We start from the raw sequence: 22558 nt of genomic DNA, 5'->3' as shown, positions 1-22558 counted from the left end.
TGACCCTAATCTTCCTCTTTCAATCGTACTCACCGTCATCTTTGTTTAGCGTACTTACGTTATTGTGCAACCATCACCCAATACATTGTTCCAAACCTTTCTCTTACATTTTTTCCTATCTGTCTAGTATTATTCCCTTTAGTATTTCCTGTAGAGCAGGTATCTTGTTCAAACTCTCTCAACGTCTGCTTGTCTGAGAATATATTAAACTCTCCCTCATTTTTGAAGGACAGTTTTGCTGGATATGGAATTCCTGGTTGGCAGTTTTTCTCTTTCAGTATCTTACCTATAGCATACCACTGCCTTCTTGCCTCCATGGTTTTTACTGAGAAATCCATGCATAGTCTTATCAAGCTTCCTTTGTATGTGATGGATCGCTTTTCTCTTACTGCTTCCTGAATTCTTTGTCTTTAACATTTGATAATCTGATTATTAAGTGTCTTGGTGTAGGTCTATTTGGATCTATTCTGTTTGGGGTACGCTGCGCTTCTTGGATTTGTAATTTTATGTTTTTCATAAGAGATGAGAAATTTTCAGTGATTATTTCCTCCATTACTGGTTCTGCCCTTCTCCCTTCTTTTCTCCTTCTGGGACACCCATGACATGTACATGCACATGTTTCATGTTGTCATTCAATTCCCTCAGACACTACTCATATTTTTCCATTCTGTTCCCTAGCTGTTGTTTCGTGGGTAGGATTTCAGATGTCCTGTCCTCCAGTTTATGAATCTTTTCTTCTGACTCTTCATATCCGCTGTCATGTGTCTCCTTTGTGTTTTTCATCTTTTCTATTGTGACTTTCATTCCCATAAGTTCTGCCAATTGTTTTTTCAAATTTTAAAGTTCTTCCTTATGTTTGCTCAATGTCTTCTTTATATCCTTCATCTCTTTTGCCATATCTTCTCTCAACTCGTTGATTTGATTTTTGAATTGATTTAGGAGATTTGTTTGATAAATAATTAGTTGTTTCAATCCCTGTATCTCAGTTGAAGTGTAAGCTTGTTCCTTTCACTGGGCCATACCTTCATTTTTCCTAGTGTGATCTGTAATTTTTTACTGTCTAGGCATCTAGTGTCCTCGAAACCCCAATCAAATTTTCCCAGACCAGACGTGCCCAAATCTCAGGAGGAGGCTGTATTCAATGTCAGGTTTTCCTGAGGGTGAGACCAAGCAGATGGTCAGACTTTCCTGTGAGGTCTCTAGAACCCATGCTTTTCCTATCTTTACCAGCAGGTGGCGCTTGTCAGTCCACAGTTTCCCACTGGTGTAAAGAGGTTGGGTCCCTTTAATTCTCAATGGACCCTGTCCTGGCCAGGGGCCGAGGGTATCAGAAGCCAAGCTTAAGTTGTGTTTTCTTTTTTGTTTTTTTTTTTCTCCAGGCCCTGGGATCTGAATTCTCTGAGGGAGGGCAGCCACTTGAGCTGGTCCCCACCCCCCCTTTCTTAGGGAAGATACACCCTTTGGGGAATTATCTTCTACACCTGAATTCTTCCTTTGTCTCTCTGACTCTGTTAACTCCACCCTTGCCTGGGTGAGTGCTGACAACTGAAAATGCCTGAGGCTTTCTCTAATGAGCTCATTCTAGAGAGGGAAAAAAAGGCAAAAGAGAGAAAGCCCCCTTTCAGAACCAGTCCCCAGCCCCCCAGTTTCGCCAGTTGACTGGTGTTGGTATCTGGTTCTCTGTCCCCCTTTTCTTGGGATACAACCATTTTCCAGTATTCTGAGCTCAGCCATCTCCAAAAGCCTCTGTATGTATGTATATATGTATGTATGTATTTATCCATCCATCCATCCATCCATCCATCCATCCATCCATCAGCCCTGCCTCCTGTCAGGAGGAAACTCAGGTTCCTTTCTTGCTTACTTCAGGTTTATCTGTGCTTGTAGCTTGTATTCAATAGTCTAAACTTGTTAATTAAAACCACAATTAGAGCTTGGTTGGGTTACTTTCCCTTGCTCCAGGTAACCTGCTTCTTTTTTCCACACAGGGAAGTATTTCAGCTCAGCCTGCCTTGCTGGTGAGGGAGGGACACCAGCTCTGCAGTTTGGGGAGCTTTACTTAAAGTTCTACGCTGCGATCCCGGTCATTCCACCCATTCTGGGCTGGGGTACGATGCGTGTCTAGTCATGGATGTACCCCAACAGTCGTTCCTGGCTATTTTCTAGTTGCTCTAGAGGACTAACTAAATTCCACACTTCTCTATACTGCCATCCTCTCAGTGTCTTCTTAACATCCTTTATCTCCTTAGTCATATTTTCCTTCATCTCCTTGAAATTATTTAGGAGATTTTTTTGAACATTTTTGTTCCAAATTCTGTCTCCCCACTGAAGTTTTAATTTGTTTCTTTGACTGGGCCATATTTTCCTATGTCTTAGTATGGCTTGTAATTTTTTGCTGGTGTGTAGGCATCTGATTATCTTGACGACTTTATTCTGGAGGTCAGTCTCTCTCTCTTGCCTAGGGTTTCCTTGTTGATTGACTTTGTGCTAAGGCACTTCTTTGACACTTGGTTCTACTTACTATAGACCTTTAGAACAGCTTGTGTTTTAACTGGTCAGATTTTTTCAGCTCTCATTCATCTGATTCCTGCCTTGGTATAGATTTTGAAACTGTACTATTTTTGCAACTATTTCACTTCCAAGGGAAAGCTTCCTTTTCCCTGTTCCTTCTCCAGGAATGCTGATCTGTTCTATTTATTTTTGAATGGCCTCTATAGTTTTTTAACATTCCTTTCATTGTTTCTAGAGGTTTTTGCCTAGAGGGCAAATCTGGGAGGAGGGTCACCTCAGAGAGAACTAAGCCAGTATTTCCCAGTAAAAACAGGGCCAGGGACCCATAAAGGGGGCATAAATCAGTTCCAAAGTGCTCTGGGGAGACCTGTAAGGATGCCAAACTTCTCCTTGATAGCTCCCCAAATATGTGCTTTCCTCACCTGCCCAGAAGATGGCACTCTTCATCCAACTGTTCCCTGCAGTCCTGAGATGCTATGTGCCTTTAAGTCTCAACTGACTGCACCCCTGTTAGGAGAAGTGTTGAAACAGAGGCTGCCAGCTGCTTTTGTCTGGCACACATTGAAACTCTTAGCGGAGCTGGGACCCAGTGATCTGGATTCGCTAATCAAAAGCCATAAACAGTACTGGCCCATGTGCCTTCCACACCACACCCCACCCCCATTTTCTTAGGGAAGAGTCACCCCAATGGAAACTGTTCTCCGCAGCCCTAAAAAGGCACTGTAACTTTAAGTTTCCCTTGTTTCCACCCCATCAGGGGTAGGGGTGAATCAGAGGCTGCAGGCTGCTTTTTGTCCTGGGTGGGTTGAAACCATAGCTGCCCTGAGAGCTGGGACTCAGCATTCTGAATTCACAAATCAAAAGATACAATCAGTGCCCAGCCATCCCCAAACCCCAACTCTTAGAGAAGAGCTGCCATTCAGCAATGTGTTCCCCACAGCCCCAAGAAGGCACTGCATCTCTAAATCGTTCCCACTTCCACCAATCAGGAGAGGAGTTGAAACAGAGGTTGCTGGCTGCTTTCTGTCCTGGGATGGCTGAACAGTAGATGCCCTCACAGATACTGTTCCGAATTTCCTATTCAAAAGCCCCGATCAGGGCTCAGCCATGACCCCACCCTCATCCCACCCCACCCCTGCTGTCCCTATTCTTGGGGAAGAGCCGCCCTTCAGTAAACTGTTCTCTGCAGCCCTAAGAAAGAACTGTGTCTGCAAATTGCCCTGGCTTTTACCCCTATCAGGGTCAGGTTTTGAAAGGGAGGATGCCGGCTGCTTTCTGTCCTGGGCTGGTTGAAACTATAGCTGCCCTCAGAAATGGGATCCAGAGTTCTGAGTTCTCTAATCAAAAGCCTCAATCGGTGCTTGGCCATGTCTCCCCCTGTTCTTGGGAAGAGGACTTTTATTCCCAGCCAAGGACTGGATCCTAGGGCAGCCTACCGCAAGGATGTGGGTGGGAACAAGCCTTTGAGAGAGGAGAGTTCTATTCACAGTACTTCACCACAGTTTATCACTCTCTTTTTCCCACTCTTCCCTGGATGCTGACAGTGATCTTCTGGTCTCTGGAGCCCCCAAACAGTTGTTTCAGACAGTTCCTGGCTGTTTACTAACTGTCCTGGAGGACAAACTGAGTCCTGGATCTTCCTACTCTGCCACCTTACCTGGAAATGTGGAGTAAAAACTTTCAATACCTTTCAAGAACTCTTCCTTTGCATTTAGAACTTGGCTAAATGTTAGGCTGAAAGCTAGGCCTCTGACGCCAAGCTTGGCTTTTGTCATGCCTTCCTCACTAAGCTTAATCATTTCCAGGTTTTGATTTAAAGTGAGAGACATGCAACTCTTTCTTTCACTTGAACACTTAAGAGAACACTGTACCATTATTAATTGGCTTAATTTCAATGTTATTGTATCTGATAGAATAGAAAAGCCCAAGGAGAAGGAGAGATGGGGAACCACCAGTCAGTGGACCAATCAGCACGCATACAACACTTATCTGTTAAATTAACCATCTTACATGGGCGCGGTTTGTGGTGCCCAAAGACAATTACACTAGCAACATCAAAGATCACTGATCACATATCACCATAAGAGGAGATAATGAAAAAGTTTGAAATATTGCAACAATTACCAAAATGTGACACAGAGACCAAAGTGAACACATGGTGTTTGAAATATGGTGCTGACAAATTTGCTAAACAGAGAGATGACACAAAGCTTCAATTTATTAAAAAAACATGCAGTATCTGCAAAGTGCAATAAAGAGGTACGTCTGTACTGTTACTACCAAAGGAAAACTGCAGTGGTTTGAGGGAAATAACTTTGATTCCCTGTATACAGTAGAGTATATTGTTATAAGATTGGCTTTAACTGAATATCAAATGACAAACTTTAAATACCCATATAACCCTGTGAATTTTCTAATGTATATCTCAGAGACTATTTATTTTTCTTATACTTGTTTATCTACTTTCTCAAGTAGTCTTACAACATATAGGTGTTAAGTTTTTAACATGGCCAATTAGAGAAAAGTGCTTGGAAAGAGAAGAACACGCTAGTAAAAATAAGAGCTGACCTAAAGTTCTGGCTTTTCTGTCATTCTTCCATCCATCTGCTACTTCTTATACCATTTATATTCTAAATATGTTAAAGTTTATCTCATTTCATAGTTATCCCAAAGATATATTCCTAATGTTTTTCATCAGAATGACTGGAAGGAAAGGGTAAGAGCAAAGGTAATACTGATTGCTGTAAGAATTCAAAAATACCTCGTGCTACAGGGTGCCACAGATAATATCCCAGGATACAAACCACTTGATATCACTTACGTCTTGCCTCAGAAGAAATGGCTGCCAAAAGACCGAGTTACATGACCTGCTGAGCAGGTTCTCACAGGTTTTTACTGCCTGTATTGACATGATGTTATAGTTTATTTTAGGTCCTACCTTTCTGTCAAAGCCTTAGTGAAATTTATTGGCTGCATTATCTTTCTGTCAAGCCTTAGTGAAATTTATTGGCTGCATTATCAAAATTTAAAAGGCCCAATAATTCTATTTCCATGAAAGAAAATTAAGTATAAGTAACAAAATTCTTAAGCCCTGGGTTAGACAAAACTATGAACAAATGAAGACAGATTTGGACTCAGAAGAGAAACAGAACCTGGGCTTAATTTCAGACAGGGAAGAAGTGTTTCTGATGCAACTGTGTTTATTTTAATCAAAGTGTTTTTTCCTATTTGAATTGAAGAAATTAACTTTTTAAAATAAAATTTTAGGTCTTTCCTTTTGTTTTTCATTTTTCAGGCTTCTGCCTGTCTGTTTTAGCTTTTTAGAACAAACTTATGGCAGGGAAAGCAACATTTCAAATAAAACATAAAAACAATAAGTTCAGCGCTAAGCCTACCTTGAATAGTCATATCTAGAAACTAAAATGAGATTTCTGAATAAGATACTATAAACAATTTCTACACATCAACGGTTATATCAATTCATGGTAATTTGACAGGAATGCTTGGAAACACCTTATCTAGACAGGATGCCATAATCACGAGGCACTCACTGTTTAAACAGACTATCACAGTGTTGACTTTTTGCTGGCTTGTCCAATTAGAAGGAGGAATACTGCTGACACGAGTACTTTGACGAGCTCAACACTCTCTACAGAGTCACAAATCAGCACAAAGGCATAATTTCCTTTTTTTGGCTTACAAATACATTTCATTTATTCTAGTGAGTCTTGATCTATTCCATGCGACTACATGAGAAACCTTTTGTTCCAGGTCATAATAACATATGTAAGCAAGGACTGAATTTATGCTTCTCTCAACCGCTCTCAAGCTCTGCACGTAACAGCTCTACTCTGTTAGAGTTCCCACACCTCGAGTCCAGTCTTACTCCAAATACTCCATTCTCACAACACTGACCAAACCTAAATTGAGCAATAACCTATTTTGAAATCAGTCACTTTAGTAAGTAACTTTTCCTTCGAATACTGCAAATATCTGGGGTTTTCCTTTATCCTTCTAAAAGCCAGCTTTTTTTAAGTCTCTTTAAAAAAATGTACAACATGCTAAAGGAAAAGGATTTGTGGTATGAAGGGGAATGTCACTATTAGTAGGAAAAGATGCCTATTCCTGTCTCTGGTGACCATCATCTACTCTTTTGGGATTACTTCATGCCCACGAGTATACACCTTCCTTCAAATAAGTATTTTGATTTATATTAGAAGAGGAAGTATATTACCTGTATGATCTATGAGTGGAAGGACTGTTTGAAGAATAACCAAATTCCATAGTATAATGTGACCGCTCTGTGGCTGGGGATGGAGGAGGGTTCAAAATCTAAAAGGAAAAATATCAAGATATTAAAACAGCAACAGTCTACCCCAGAGAGAGACTTTCTTTCAACTTCTTTCACTTATCTCTATCTGTATTCCTTTCCATTGCACAGTTGATACAATCCTTATTTTCTGAAGAATTGACCTCAAATCGTATCATAGGATTGTAGTCCCCCCTGCCATGAGACACCTAAACTAGAGTGAGGTGATGAGAAGGAAATCTGTAATCTACAAGTTACTGGTTTAAATTTGGCCCAGCTGGGTTCTGATTTTAAAAAAATTATAAATGTTTAGAGAAAAATCACTAACTTAGGAGAAATTCTGGGTGAGCTTCCTCTCGGGGATGTCATGGAATGAAGGTCTTAAGCCTCTCAGGAGGTAACATTCTGTAGTTCTACTTTTATTTGAAATGTGAAATTAATGCCCAGTGCTTTCAATTATGCTGGTTATAACACAATAAACTTAAAGAAAGGTTTATAAGCATGGGAGGGGTGGTAGTAGTGATGATAAATCATTCTTCGAGCTTTACATGACTAAATGCTATACTAAAAAACTATTTTTACATTACAATCATTGAGCACCCATATTTAAATGACTTAAAAATCTAAAACCTGATATATTTTAGCATTCAAAGTGAAACAAAGGAAAACAAAGACTACTTACTGCAGGGAAGTAAGTGCCTTTGGTGCTTGAAGAACTACTTGATGATGCTCCTGTGACATGGGCCCGGTCATAAGGGGGTCCACTGCTTCCTCCCATGATACTGAGGGAGCTGATCATTGATTTACCGCGAGACACTCCTAAAACGAAGGGGAATAAAAACTGAAGGTGAATAGGGTCTATAAAAACACACGAATTAATTTTATTCAACATTAGGATTAAAATACCAATGGTTAAATAGTATGATTTTAAAATAACTTACTTCATCTCTTTCTCATAATAACTGGAAACACTTAATGGAGAAATGAATGTTCTTTATCCATTGAGAGCAGGCCTCAAACAAGGCCAATAATGGAAACAGAGCTTTTCAAAATGATAGGTTTTCAATTTCTTGAGGAATTGTGGAAGAAAGGATTGTGGATAGTAAAGGTTGTAAAGCAGCATAGATTAAATAACAGATTTGTTCAAAAGGAAACTCTAAACCCATTTTCTAGGACATAAACACAAAGTATGGAAGATATGTCTTCACCGATCGTGTGCCAAGTATTGTTGGAATCAAAACCATCAATGCTAAAGAAAAAATTCTGTTTTTTCCCAAGTATGTTCCCAAATTCCACTAACTGAAAATAGGTTTGGCAACAAGGAATCATTATCATTATCCATTTTAAAACTATGTCTGTTTACTTTACTCTGAGTTACACCCAAAATAAGTTTCTATTTTCAGAGGGTTTAGTCTGGCAACTCCTTCTCCATGCTCATTTAAACAGGAAGGCTTCTTTTGACTAAGGGCTCCAAAAAAGCATAGAAAAGAAAGCTATAATTCCCTAAAACAAAATGGTCTGTTCAAATGCAGAACTTCTAGCTAATGGCTGTGCTTAAAGAAACAAGCCCTAGTCCCACTGTCATCACCTAAAGTTAGGAGAAAACATAAGACAGTATACCCTTCCCTCTTATCATCCAGCTATTTTCAAATCTGTTTGCAAAAAGAAATCCTAAAACATTTATTTTTTGGCCTTTTTTTATTCCTGGGCTCAAGATTACTGGTGTCCCCTGTTGTGAACTGGAAGTACTTATGGTTTGTAACTCTTTTCACCAAATGGCTGGCTGATTTACTTTCACTGGAGTGCCTCCAGAAGTGCATATTGTTTATATGTGTATTTGCTTAATATCGTTAGGCAATTTCTACCAACCATACCTAAGGTCTTCTGTTAAAGAGAAGGTACAAAAGTTAATAAAGAACACTTGTTCTTTAATTTTTTAAACTCGAAGTAGCTTAGTTTGAAGCAAACTCTAGGCAGTATCCTGTTTCCATAATGGAAATTTGACAATCTTGCTGGAAACTAAGACTTGATTCTTGGTCTGAGTGCCAGGCTGCAGCAATGGCCTACTTCCAGCAAGAAGGGAAGGACTGAATCATATTTGTGACCAAAGAAGACAATGAAACTCCAAGCAATGCAGAGATGCTGGCCGATGATCCCAATGATCTGTATGAGGAGCAAAAATCTATACTGCCAAATGGAGAAAATAACTGGAACTGCCCGTGCCTTGGGGGAATGGCCAGTGGCCCCTGTGGGTAACAGTTCAAGTTGGCCTTTTCCTGCTTCCACTACAACACAGAGGATGTCAAGGGGTCAGACTGTGCAGACCAGTTCCAGGCCATGCAGAAATGCATAAATACCCAGACATCTACCCCCAGGAGGATGAGGAAGAAGAGAATGAGAAGAAACCTTCAAAGACAAAACAGCTCCCTCTGGGGCCGCTGCAACCAAAGAAGAGGAAGGGTCAAGCTAATGAAGGCTACAAGGTACAGGGCTCTGGTCTTTCCATTTCAGGTTGATATGGACCTTTTTCAAAATGCCTTTTGGTTGCTTACTGTGCTGGTTTGTATCTGGTATGTACCCCCAGAAAAGACTATGTTCTTTTAACCCAGTTTTGTGGATTAAAAATTGTTGTGGCTGGGACCTTTTGATTAGGTTGTTTCCATGGCGATGTACCCCTGCCCATTCGAGGTGGATCTTTATCCTTCTGTTGGAGTCCTCTATGAGAGGATAAAAGGCAGAGACATTTTGAAGAGAGCTCAAGAGCTCAGAGAAGCTAAGATATGCAATCCAGAGTTTTCTCCCAGGAGAAGAAAGGAGGACCCACAGGAGCTGAGAGAAGCTAAGACAGAAGCCCAGAGACATTCTGGAGAAAGACACAGAAACCAGAAGCTAAACCCAAGAGATGACCAGAAGACTCCGGCTACATGCCTTCCTATGTGACAGAGGAACTCCAGATGCCATTGGCCTCTCCTCAGAGAAGGTATCTTACTCTTGATGCCTTAAGTGGACATTTTCATGGCCTTAGAACTATAAATTTGTGAACTAATAAACCCCCACTGTAAAAGCCAATCCATTTCTGGTATATTGCATTTTGGCAGCTTTAGAAAACCAAAACACTTGCCAAGAAAATGTCTTTCCTTCTGGTATTCTTTGCACTGTAATGTACAAAAAATAACTTATTTTGATGATTGAGCTCTTCGTCCCTCTATAAATACACTGAAAAAAGATGGGGGTTTCATACATGTGTGTCTCAAATAAACCTATCAGCAAATGTAGCTGCCACTTTTGAATTCTCTTTTCTCAGATTGCACTGAATTTTGCCACTCTGAAATAATGTGCTGAGTATTTTCAGTAACCAAAAATCATTACACAGGAGTGCTTCCTGTGCATGAGTTGATTTATTCTGACCCATTACATCCTTTTTTAGTATACTTCATACCCCTCAGGAGAAGAAACAGAAACATTTTCCTTTAAAACTGTTGGGATAGGGCCATTCCTAATAGAAGAGGTCAGATTATCAGATATTTAGTTCTCAAAAACCATCTTGACTTTTCGTATATGACGGGTTACTATAAGGTTATTATGTATTTCATTTCTGATACATTTTGGTTTCCATTTTTGCATTGAACTCCAGGTTTTCTACATTTGAAAGGTAGAGGTTTCGACCCTCTGATTCACAATCTCTAAGTGAAGGGAAAGGCTAGTTATCACTCTTCCTTGTTATTCTGAAAGCCCTGGTTTGGGGCCTGTGTTAACACTGGTTCTGTCTCAGCTAGTTCAGATGCAATGTTCTTGAGAGGTGGGGACCTGTTGCTACCAGAGTAACAGCCAAGAGAGAGAAAATGCTGTGAATTATGTACTCAATTATAAGTAAAAAAAGATTTCTACCTTGGTTTAAAAAAAAAAAAAAAAAAAAAGAATTGATTCTCGATGGAACAAATCTTAACTCACCTGGAAGAGATCCTGACAAAGAGTTTGGGTGTGGCACATAACCCAGGGGCACAGAAGCTGGTCCATGAACTACATAATCATTAGTCATGGTTTCTCCATCTCCCTTCATACGAGAACACAACATCCTCTGGCAGATAAAGTATATGGTTCCAAATACAAAAATGGTGACAATTACACCAATAACTGAACCAACTGTATTGGTGGCTTGTGGTGGTGGCTCCTCAGTTGGATCTAAAATGGAGAATGCAGCACAGTTCTATAATAGGAAGACAACTGTAGACTCAAAATAGCACTCGAAAAGAAAGCTTGCTAGCAGTATGTGAAGATATAAATCTCATAAACATTTTTCTTTTTTATGAATGCATACTGACTGCACGCCATTTATATATAGATTAAATGTCATCATTAGGAATCAAAATGAACTACCCTCAAGTGAAGGCAGAAATAAAACTACATACCGGGAAGAATACCTTGTAGAGTAAACTGACAAGAAACAAACATTTTAAGTGAAGATGAGATTTAAACACCATTAGGAAACAAGAGTATAGAGAGATAGAAAGATAGGAAGATATGTATAGATAAAATCTATCCTACTCCATTCTGTATAATATCATAAACATCAGGCAGGTTACTTTGGAATTGTAGGGAAAATTTCAGGGCCAAATGGGAGAAATCAAGAAAAGTCATCAAATGTTTTTTTACCTGGAATGGTGAAGGAGCCAAAAGCAACTCTAAGCATATATTGGATTTTAGATTTGAATAGTGTCATTTAGGCCTAATGAAGGGAAATTAAAATCTAAAGATGAGCCTTAGCTCTCAGGTCCAATAAATATACGGCTGTCTTCGGGTTGAGTCTGGATGTGTAAGGGCAAGGAATATAATAGAGGTCTCTGGTACCCGAGCACCAGGGGACTCAGAAAGGTTTGAGCACTAGGAGGATCCTGCACGGCCTCTACAACCTTCCCTGGAACCCTGAAGTAGGTGAGGAATTAGCTGAGAAGGCATCAATACTGAAGGTAGAGGGCAGGAGCAAATGGGGTTATCAAATTTAGAGCATTTCTCTTCTATTCAGAAGGAAAATGATTCCATTCTGAATAGTGAAATTATTTCTCACAATTGCGGAGTTTTAAAAAGTCTTTCTTTTGTCTTATTCACCTCAAATCTCCCATCCACCTAGCTAAACTCAGCATCTAATAGATGATATAGGAAAAATAAAAGAAAATGACATCACATAACATGTAGGGATAGTCAGTTACAAGTTTAATCCATGAACTGAGGCATAAACTCTCTCTAAGCCTTTGGGAGCGACCATTTCATTTTTCTCATTCCTTTCTAATGCCAAGCATCAAGAAAGAATAGCCTACATTCACAATCCCCCAAACTGAATTTATCATCACCAGCATCTGTCATTTTTATAGGAGGAATGCAGATGACAAATAAATGAAGAAGTCCAGTATATGACAGTCATGGGACCTGTGGCAAACTATAAAATGCAGGCCTGCCTAAAGGCATTCTAATTAAATTACCATAAAAAATGAAAATGAATTTTTAAAACACTGCAAATGTTACATCTGCAGCCAGGATATGAAATGGTTCTTCACTTTTTGGTCCTTACTATATATTCTAAAAATGACTCCAGTCACTCAACAAGGTACCTGGTGAGTCAATCTAAACTTATCAACTACATTTGGTTACCAAATTTTTTTTATTCTATTTCAGAAATAACTATGAAATCTATCCCCTCCTTTCTACCACCATTTCCCCTCCTCTTGATTTAGATCTTTACCTTCTGCCTGAACTAGTACAATAGCTCTCTAAGCATTTTTAAATTACAGCTTTCATGCCATAGGTGGATGGTGAAAACAATTTAGTAGATTTCAACCACTATTTTTTAAAAAATGAAATATATAACAAAATATCAGAGTGTATCATACACAATGTGGGTAAAAACTGTTGTTTGATACTTTTGTTTCTTTATGTGTGCACCCACGTATTTGTATTCCTCTTGATATAGTCAAAAAGTTTGAAACCAAACAATTTAACAGATTTTCCATATAATCTTAACACTCCAATCCATGTGCTTTACAGCTTTCACATTTATGCCTCTTTTTTGTTATAGAATATCTGCTCTTTAATTAAAAGTAAAGTTTTCCATAATCTTACTCTACTTATGCTATCATATTGCTGACTCCCTTCAAGGCATAGCCTATATTTGGCAGTCCCATTTATATGTAGTTTCCCAAAGCAGCCTATTTAACAACTTTTCTGCTTTTGATCAGGATATTTCCTCTGCCTGGGATGCAATTTCTCTACAGATCTGCATAATGAATTCTATCATTGATTAATATACAATTTTAAGTACCACTTCCTCTAAGAAGGCTTCTTTGATAAACCCCATCTCCAATCCTAAAGATATGACCATTCTCTTCTTTGTACTGCTACTTGTATAGATCTCTATTACAGTATGAGCCAGGCTATGTGTTCTATATAAATTAAATCCTTTAGTTTTCTCACAACCACCAGGCTACATATTATTATCGTTATCTTTAAGGTGAGGAAACCAAGGTTTAGCAAGAACAAATAATTTGCTAGTAAAAGGTAGAGCTAGGATTCAAATTGAAATATGTCTGGTTCTAAAAACACTATTTTACTATCTTAACCATACAGGACTACTTAGAGACACTTGGTGTAGATACCATGTATTGTCAGCACACAGCAGAGTGTATAGTTTATAGCAAGTATTCAGTAAATGCTTGTGGAATAAATGAATAAAGTCTAAAAATCTTAATGAGTATAATACTTGAACTTTGTAAAAATACTATCTTAACTTCCTCATTACAGATGAAAGAGTACTTAAATGAGCTTATCTAAATTTTAACAGGTTAGACCTGGCTTATGCTTAATTTCATTCAAAATTAAGTTTATCAAATTGGGATAAATTGCATGTTAGGTCACTGGTCAACAGTTGTGAACCTTGAAGAAACAACAGGCTCTTGGACAATCTTAAGCCATGATTCCCTAAGCTTAAGGGTATATATTAGCCCAAGTATCCTCAGGCTACATTTTAGAAAGCTCTTAAAGTCTTGCAGCCACTGAGACAGTGGTGGAAACTAGTTAAGATAATAATGGGAGGCAGTTAAACACGGACTAATATTCACAAACTTTAGGTTTAGACCACCAATTGATTCCCACATATCTGCAGTGTTTGAGAACTTCCTAATTTTAGTTGCGGCAGGACAATATTTATTCTTTTTTGGTTCTCTATTACACGTTTTTGTAAAGATTTTTATGCATAAGAAACATGTTTTTAATAATTCATTAAAGACAAAACATACAAAAATATCCCTGGCACAAGTAACTAGCTTAATATTAACTCTTGTTTCTTAATAAGGAAATACTGATTATATGTGAACTTCACACATACAAAAGAAAGGAAAAAGTAGTTTTAAATTCTCCCTTAAGAGTAATTTACAAGGCTTTATAATCCCACTTACAACAATCCACTTCATCTGATTTGTCACTGCAATCCACATTATGATCACATTTCTTGTGTTTTCCAACGCATTGACCATTTGCACAGCGGAACTGATCAATTAAACAAAGCACTGGAAAAAAATGTAAATAGCTTTCTTATTCTACTATCATGCAAAGCCAAACTCTAGCAAGAGTCAAAGGGGGCTTTCTAGGGGCAAATTAAAACCAAATGACACTTTTAGATATAACTTAAAATTATTCTCTGGTGAATTCCATTGGTAAAGAAGGAAAAAAGGGTGGAATAAGGGATCCAGCAGGAAATTTACTATTTTATTCATCAAATATCCTCTTCTTTCTTTTTTTTTTAATTTTAAATCTTCATTTTATTGAGATATATTCACATACCACGCAGTCACACAAAACAAATCATACATTCGTTTGTTCACAGTACCATCTCTTCTTTCAATAATACTTCTGTTGTTTACCCTAAAGAGTTCTAGAGAACTTTTGGGGACATTAAAAACAAACAAACAAAAAAAGGGTTAAAGATTAGTGGGGGAAAGCGGAGAATATGAAATATTTTAGATTGTAATAAATAAAACCACTAATTCAGAGTACACTGAAAACAGAGACTATATTTACATACTCTGCTGGTTTGAAGCTGTTATGTACCCCATAAAAGGTCATGTTCTTTTAATCCATTCTTGTGGTGGCAGACCTATAATGGGTGACATCTTTTGATTAAGGCTGTTTCCATGGAAATGTGACTCACCCAATTCAAGGTGAGTCTTAATCCTTTACTGGAGTCCTTTAAGAGAGCTCACAGAGAGAGCGAGCTTAAAAAGAAAATGACCCGGGAGAAGCAAGAAGGGCCCACAGAAACTAAGAAACATCCAGAGACATTTGGAGAGAGTCATTTTGAAACCAGGGCCCAGGAGAGAAAGAATAGCAGACGTTGACATGTGCCTTCTCATGTGACAGAGGAACCCTAGATGCCAGCAGCCTTCCCTCAGAGAAGGTATGCCTTCTCTGAGAAGGTATGCCTTAATGTGGACATTTTCATGGCCTTAGAATTGTAATTTGTAACCTAATAAAACCCCATTGAAAAAGCCAATCCATTTCTGGTATATTGCATTCCAGCAGCTTTAGTAAACCAAAACACATACTGGAGGCCTAATTTTTTGGTTCTGTTTCTCAATTTCCAAAACTTACGAATTCAGTAAAACACAGTGAAACCTATTTTAAATGGTGGACTATCATTAATAGCAAAATTATGAAAATGTTCTTTTGTGAACTGTAACAAATGTACCACACTAATACAAGATGTTAATAATAGGGTGGTATATGGGAACTCTGTATTTTATGCATGATTTTTCTGTAAACATACAACTTCTCTAAGTTAAAAAAAAAAAACAAAAAAAACAGAAAACCATGAATTTGTTTAAACCTATGCATGTGAAACAAATTAAAGCAACAGTTTGGAACATGCTACTGTGTTCAGACATGATATGACCACATGTACTTGAAAACCCCAATCTACCACTCAGCCAAAGAAATACTGCGAATTTTAAACAACTTAATGGAAAAAAGACTATATAACCAGGTCCTGATACCTTCACAGTTTTTCTCATCTGATTTATCCTGGCAGTTTGCATCTCCATTGCATCGGAGGGCACCATCAATACACTGCCCACTGGCACACTGGAACTGAGATTCTGAGCATACAGGACAATTGAGCTCATCGCTGTGGTCTTCACACTCAGTAAACCCATCACACCGCCAAGCCACAGGGATACAGTCAATCTCTCCCGTGAAACAAGTAAACTGCTGAGGAGAACATGTTGGGGGTTCTTCAAATGAACAGAGGATGGGGAGGGGAGTGACAAAAACACAATATTAGTCACAAAGAGCTATAAACACATACTTGAATGAGACTTATTTAATAATTAACAAAAACAAAGACTTTATAATAGATATAATTTGTAAACTGCCTCATCTAATCGAAGAAATTTCTACATTACTCCATTTAGATTCAATAACTTGCCTAACTACAAGGCAAGGACTTTTATTATGTTGTAATTCAAATAAGATTATTATATTTGCAATCAATTACAATCTTACACATAACATAGGAATAATCATTAAATCATCAACCTCCAAATATTTTAAACTTAGCCTAAAATTCATAAGCATTCTAGCCGTGAGGTCCTAAAGACTGGTCCACAAACCCCTGGGGGTCCCGAGACCTCTTCCAGGGGACCTACAAGGTCAAAACTATTTTTATAATACCATTAAGAAGCTGCTTGCCTTCCTCACTACGTGTGCACTGATGCTGTAAAAGGAATTTTGGTAAGTAAAACTGCTGGCATTTTACCAAAACTCAGGGCAGTAGCACCAAACTGTACTAGTACTCAATATACTGTACAGCTACAAACCCAGTTAAAAAAACAAACAAACAAAAAGCTGGTTTCACTTAAGAATGCCCCTGATGAACCATTAAAACATTTTACACTTGAGAATATCTTTAAAAATGAGCCAGTTCTACACTGGATATGACTCCCGAGGATGAATCTGGACCCATATCGTGGAATTGAGAACATCTTCTTGACCAAAAGGAGGATGCGAAATGAAACAAAGTAAAATTTCAGTGGCTGACAGATTCCAAATGGAGTCAAGAGATCACTCTGGTGGGCATTCTTATGCACTATATAGATAACCCTTTTTAGGTTTTATGCATTGGAATAGCTAGAAATAAATGCCTGAAACTATCAAACTGCAACCCAGTAGCCTTGACTCTTGAAGACAATTGTATAACAATGTAGCTTACAGTGTGATTGTGAAAGCCTTTTGGATCACACTCCCTTTATCCAGTGTATGGATGGATGAGTAGAAAAATGGGGACAAAAACTAAATGAAAAGTAGGGTGGGAGGGATGATTTGAGTGTTCTTTTATACTTTTATTTTTTGTTCTTATTTTGACTTTTTCTGGAATAAGGAAAATGTCCAAAAAGTAGATTGGGGTGATGAATGCACAAGAATATGATGGTATTGTGAACAGTTGGTGGTACACCACAGATGACTGTATGATATGTGAATATATCTCAATAAAAGTGAATTATTAAAAAATAGCAAAAAAAAAAAAAAAAAAATGAGCCTGTTACTTCAAAATGGATAGTATTTGTGGCAAATGATAACATTCCAGAATTAGAATTTTGGAAAACTTATATCCACCAAGAGCTTTAGAGATTCCAGTACTTAAAGAGTTTTCTGATGAGACTGGTGGTGATATTAATGAATGCGATTTTTTTTTTTATAATGTATAATGAAATGTGTCAAAATTTGAAGATCTGGGAATTTCTAGACAGAATTCTAATATTTCTAAATGACCAAGGTATGAGGTAAAAAATTCACATAGATAAAAGATTCCTTCAGAGCACAAAACATATCAATGGATCTTAATATAAGAGAGTACAAGAAGTTCATTCATATGGTTTCAAATTCCACATTTCAATAACACTTTAGTAAACCACTACTTGTCAAGAGCTGGTGTCACATCCAAGATGATGTCCATAATTATTTGAAAAGGCTATTATTGGAATCCTCTGTTTTCTCACTACATATCTCTATTTGGCTGAATTTTCTTCATATATTTCAACCAAAACTACATAGTACAACAGACTAAATGCAGAAGTAGACAGGACAATCCAGCCCAACATTACAGAGAATTAAAAAAATATATAAAAACAATACTACTCTTCTCACTTTTTTTTTTTTGTTTGCTTTAAAAAATATTTTTCTCACCACATTTCATTTATGAGAACATCTACAGGGTTTATTATTGTTATTTTTAATAAATATTTTTAAAATTTCTTGGTTGTAAATTCTAATTGGTAAATACTGATAAACATAACTCATATTAACAAAAGCTCTTTATGGTCCTCAATAATTTATAAAAATGTAAAAATATCCTGAAACCAAAAAGTTTAAGAACTACCACACAAGCCCAATTTCCTTTTTCACAGATGAGGAAAATGAGGCTCAAAGAGGCTGACTGCCAAGGTCACAGAGCTTGCTTTATAGCAAAGACAAGATGAGAAGGGCAGTCTCCTCACTATTATCCTATTGCTTTCACTGTTACACAGGCAAACTGACTTCTTTTAAAAGTCTTCCTGATAGTAAATTCTCTAAAGAAACTATCTACTTCATTTTATGACTATGGATCAGAAAATCTCGTACCTTTAAAACAGGGAATACTGCTGACACAGGTAAACAATTTACACAGGGACTAGGAGGAATTATTTACTGAGAGTATATTCAGCAGTATAACAGATCATGTGGAGAATAAAAATAGATAAGATATGGACAATATACTTAAAGAACTTTTAATTTAGTTGGGTGTTGGAAGAGAAAAAGGAATATAAAACAAATGATAACATCACCCTGAACTGCATGTCATAAAACTGTGAGGTAAACTGCTACAATTTAAGAAAAGAGAGAACATATAACCATAGTGAAAGTTTCATAAATTATGAAGAAATTAGCTGCACTTTGAAAAATAAGCAGATTTAGAATGGATATGCAAGAAGAAAAAATCCCTGAAATATCCCAGGTAAAGTCACAAAGGTGAAACAAAACAGAACATGCCATAGTGATCAAGCCCTGACAAACAAAACTAGAATAAGCAAGCTGGGAAGAAATACAAAATGAGGTACATAGGTAGGACCAGCTCAAACAAAAACACATCTTGAAGGTCAGGTTGAGGTGTTTAGATTTCATATTTCATTTCTCTCCATTATAAAAAACAATATTAAACGACAAAACAATATTAAATGACAAAACACTTGTACATAGTTGTTCATTGTATTTTACTCTTAATAAAAGAAACAGGAAACAACTCAAATGTCCCTCAAAAATAGAATAAATTGCAATATATTCATGCAATGAAACACTACGCAGCCACTCAACTAAAGAGCTGAATCTCAAAAAGATTATACATATGGAGGAAAAGAATCTAGATGCAAAAAAGGTACATATACCATGATTCCATTTTTATGAAGTTCAAAAACAGGATACACTAATCTGTGGAGTTAAAAATCAGAATAATGATTACTTCTGTATGAGAGGAATTGACCAGTTGAGGGATAAGAGAGAACTTTACTAGGTGACGGCAACATTGTATATCTTGATTTAGGTTTCAGTAATACGGTTGTCTATGTTTGTCAAAACTTGCTGACTATCCATTTAATATGCATGTTAAAAAAAAATTCACTAAACATGCAAGCAAAAAACTAAAATCAAAGGCCTTTTAAAAGGACATTTGGAGAACCTAAGATGGCGGCTAGGTGAGACAGGGCAAAAAAACACCTTCGTGAAAAACACTAGATAAAAACCAGAAAGTGACCCAGAACACCACTGCCAGTGATGCACCAGCCGGACAAGGGCCGATAAATCCACAGGGAACGTGCATTTGGTGAAACCAGGAGCCTGCATTCTGAAACGAGTGAGTGAGTCAGCTGAAAGTCCCGCGGCCACGCTGCAGTGCGGGGAAACGGTGGGCTGGTGTTTGTAGATGGACTAGTTCTTTAAAAAAATAAAAGCCCAGGAGTGGCTGCAGATACGACAGGGAGAGCCGCGCAGTGAAGCACGGCAGGAGTGGGCTAGGCTAATGCCTTGGCGTCTGGCGTGGAGGATACCCCTTCCCACACCCGCTGCTGATTATCTCGAGACCAGAGGAGCAGAGGGGAGCCAAAAGGAGAAAAAAAACTGCATTCCTTGCAGCCATCTCCCCAGCGGGCGGGGGACGCTCCTGCCCGGGCCGAACCCATAGCCCAGAGCCGCGCCAAGAAACCCAGTGTGACAGGGAATCTTTCCCACAGCACTACACACAAGCCACAATATTGGCCGTGGACAGTGGCCTTTAATACACCACGGCTGATTGTCCCGGAGCTGGGAGGGCGGAGCTGTGCAAAAGGGGGGAAGTTAACACGTCCCATTCAACCATTTTTGAAGCAGGCTGGGAGCAACCCTGCACGGCCCAGCGACCCAGGGAATCCCTGGCTGGCTGGTGCACACTAGTGATGTGGCATGGCCCTCCCTCAGCAGAGGTCATGGAACAGCACAGCCAGGAAGGGGGAACCGCTCAGAAATCCCAGGGACCCTACGCAAATACCAAGGACTTGTGGGTCAGCGACAGACAATCTGTGGCAAGACTGAAATGAAGGCTTAGGCTCCTGCAACACTCTTAAATCTCCAGGAACACCTGGGAGGTTTGATTATTAAAGCTGCCCTGCCTGCCTAACCACCCAGACACACGCCCCACATTCAGGGCAGACAGCACCAGCAACACACCCAAATTTGGTGCACCAATTGGACCCCACAAGAACCAGACCCCCACACACCACAAAGACAAAGTGGGGCAGAACTGACTTGAGGGGAATAGGTGACTCGTGGATGTTATCTTCTGGTTAGACAGAGAAAGTGTATGCCATCAAGCTACAGTTCTGACAAATTAGGGATCAAGTAAAGCAAATGCCAAGAGGTCAAAAACAACAGAAAATCTTAAAGCACATGATAAAACCAGACGATATAGAGAACCCAAACCAAAACACCCAAATCAAAAGATCAGAAGACACACAGTATTTGGCACAATTAATCAAAGAATTACATACAGGCAACAAGAGCATGGCTCAGGATATAAAGGATATGAAGAAGAGCATGGCACAGGATATAAAGGATAGAAAGAAGACCCTAGAAGAGCATAAAGAAGAAATTGCAAGAGTAAATAAAATAACAGAAGATCTTATGGAAATAAAAGAAACTGTTGGCCAAATTAAAAGACTCTGGATACTCATAATACAAGATTAGAGGAAGCTGAACAACAACTCAGCCTCCTCGAGGACTACAGAACAGAAAATGAAAGAACAAAAGAAAGAATGGGGAAAAAAATCGAACAAATCGAAATGGATCTCAGGGATATGATAGATAAAATAAAATGTCCAAATTTAAGACTCACTGGTGTCCCAGAAGGGGAAGAGAAGAGTAAAGGTCTAGAAAGAGTATTCAAAGAAATTGTTGGGGAAAACTTCCCAAACCTTCTACACAATATAAATACCCAAAGTATAAATGTCCAGTGAACTCCAAATAGAATAAATCCAAATAAACCCACTCCAAGACATATTCTGATCAGACTGGCAAATGAAGAAAAGGAGCAAGTTCTGAAAGCAGCAAGAGAAAAGCAATTCACCATATACAAAGGAAACATAAGACTAAGTAGTGACTACTCAGCAGCCACCATAGAGGTGAGAAGGCAGTGGCATGACATATTTAAAACTCTGAGAGAGAAGAATTTCCAACCAAGAATACTTTACCCAGCAAAACTCTCCTTCAAATTTGAGGGAGAGGTTAAATTTTTCACAGACAAACAAATGCTGAGAGATTTTGCTAATAAAAGACTTGCCCTACTTCAGATACTAAATGGAGTCCTACTGACAGAGAAAAAAGCTGAGGGACTTCACCAGCAGTAGATCAGTCCTATAAGAAATGCTAAAGGGAGATGAGCAGGCTGAAAGGAAGGGACACTAAACAACTGACTGAAACCACATGAAGAAATAAAGGGTACCACTAAAGATCACATGGTAAATATAAATACCAATATTACTGTATTTTTGATTTGTAACTCCACTATTTACTTCCTACAGGATCTAAAAATACAAAAACTGTAATGATAAATCAGTGGTTTTGGACTCAATGTAAAATATGTAATTTTTGACAAGAACTACATAAAAGTGGGGGAATGAGGGAGTACAGGAACATAGTTTATGTGTCATATTGAAGTTAAGTTGGTATCAAAGAAAAACAAGATTGTTATAGATTTAAGATGTTAAATTTAAGCCCCATGGTAAACATAAAGAAAGTATCAGAGAATATGACCATAGAGATGGAAAGTAGAGTAAGCATTCCAAGAAGTGGGAAAGGGGCAATGGGGAGTTAAGAAATGAGTGTAGGGTTTCTGTTTGGGGAGAAGGGAAACTTCTAGAAAGGGATGGGGGGAAGGTGATACCATTGCAACATTCTAAATGTGATTAATTCCACTAATGGAATGCTAGGGAGGGGGTGGAATGGGAAAATTTAGGCTGTATGTATGTTTCCACATCTAACTAGATGACAATTAAATGCCAAGGATGATCCTGGATGGGATTTGAGGATGGAGGAGAGGAGGCTCAAAGGGACACAGATGGGACATAGGAGAAAAAAAAAAAAAAAAAAAAAGGAAATATACAATGTAAGCTTTGTATCAAGGTTGAATTTCTTGAA

General features: G+C 38.3%; 1 protein-coding gene and 1 pseudogene across 2 annotated transcripts in view; one reads left to right on the top strand and one right to left on the bottom strand.

The window, feature by feature from the left end:
* LRP6 (LDL receptor related protein 6) overlaps positions 1-22558 on the bottom strand; it is a 219998-nt gene that overhangs the window by 7268 nt on the left and 190172 nt on the right. For both annotated transcript variants that reach the window (XM_037845616.1, XM_037845617.1), the window contains 5 exons: positions 15859-16095; positions 14266-14376; positions 10772-11002; positions 7503-7639; positions 6746-6843 (listed from right to left, as the gene is read on the bottom strand). In XM_037845616.1, coding sequence (XP_037701544.1) covers positions 6746-6843; positions 7503-7639; positions 10772-11002; positions 14266-14376; positions 15859-16095 — 814 coding nt within the window. The remainder of the gene's footprint in view (positions 1-6745; positions 6844-7502; positions 7640-10771; positions 11003-14265; positions 14377-15858; positions 16096-22558) is intronic.
* Positions 8879-9290, top strand: LOC119541511 (annotated as a pseudogene).

This window comes from Choloepus didactylus, chromosome 8 (genome assembly GCF_015220235.1).
Source record: "Choloepus didactylus isolate mChoDid1 chromosome 8, mChoDid1.pri, whole genome shotgun sequence".
NCBI classification, from domain to species: Eukaryota; Metazoa; Chordata; class Mammalia; order Pilosa; family Megalonychidae; genus Choloepus; species Choloepus didactylus.
This window is presented reverse-complemented; position numbering and strand designations above follow the sequence as displayed.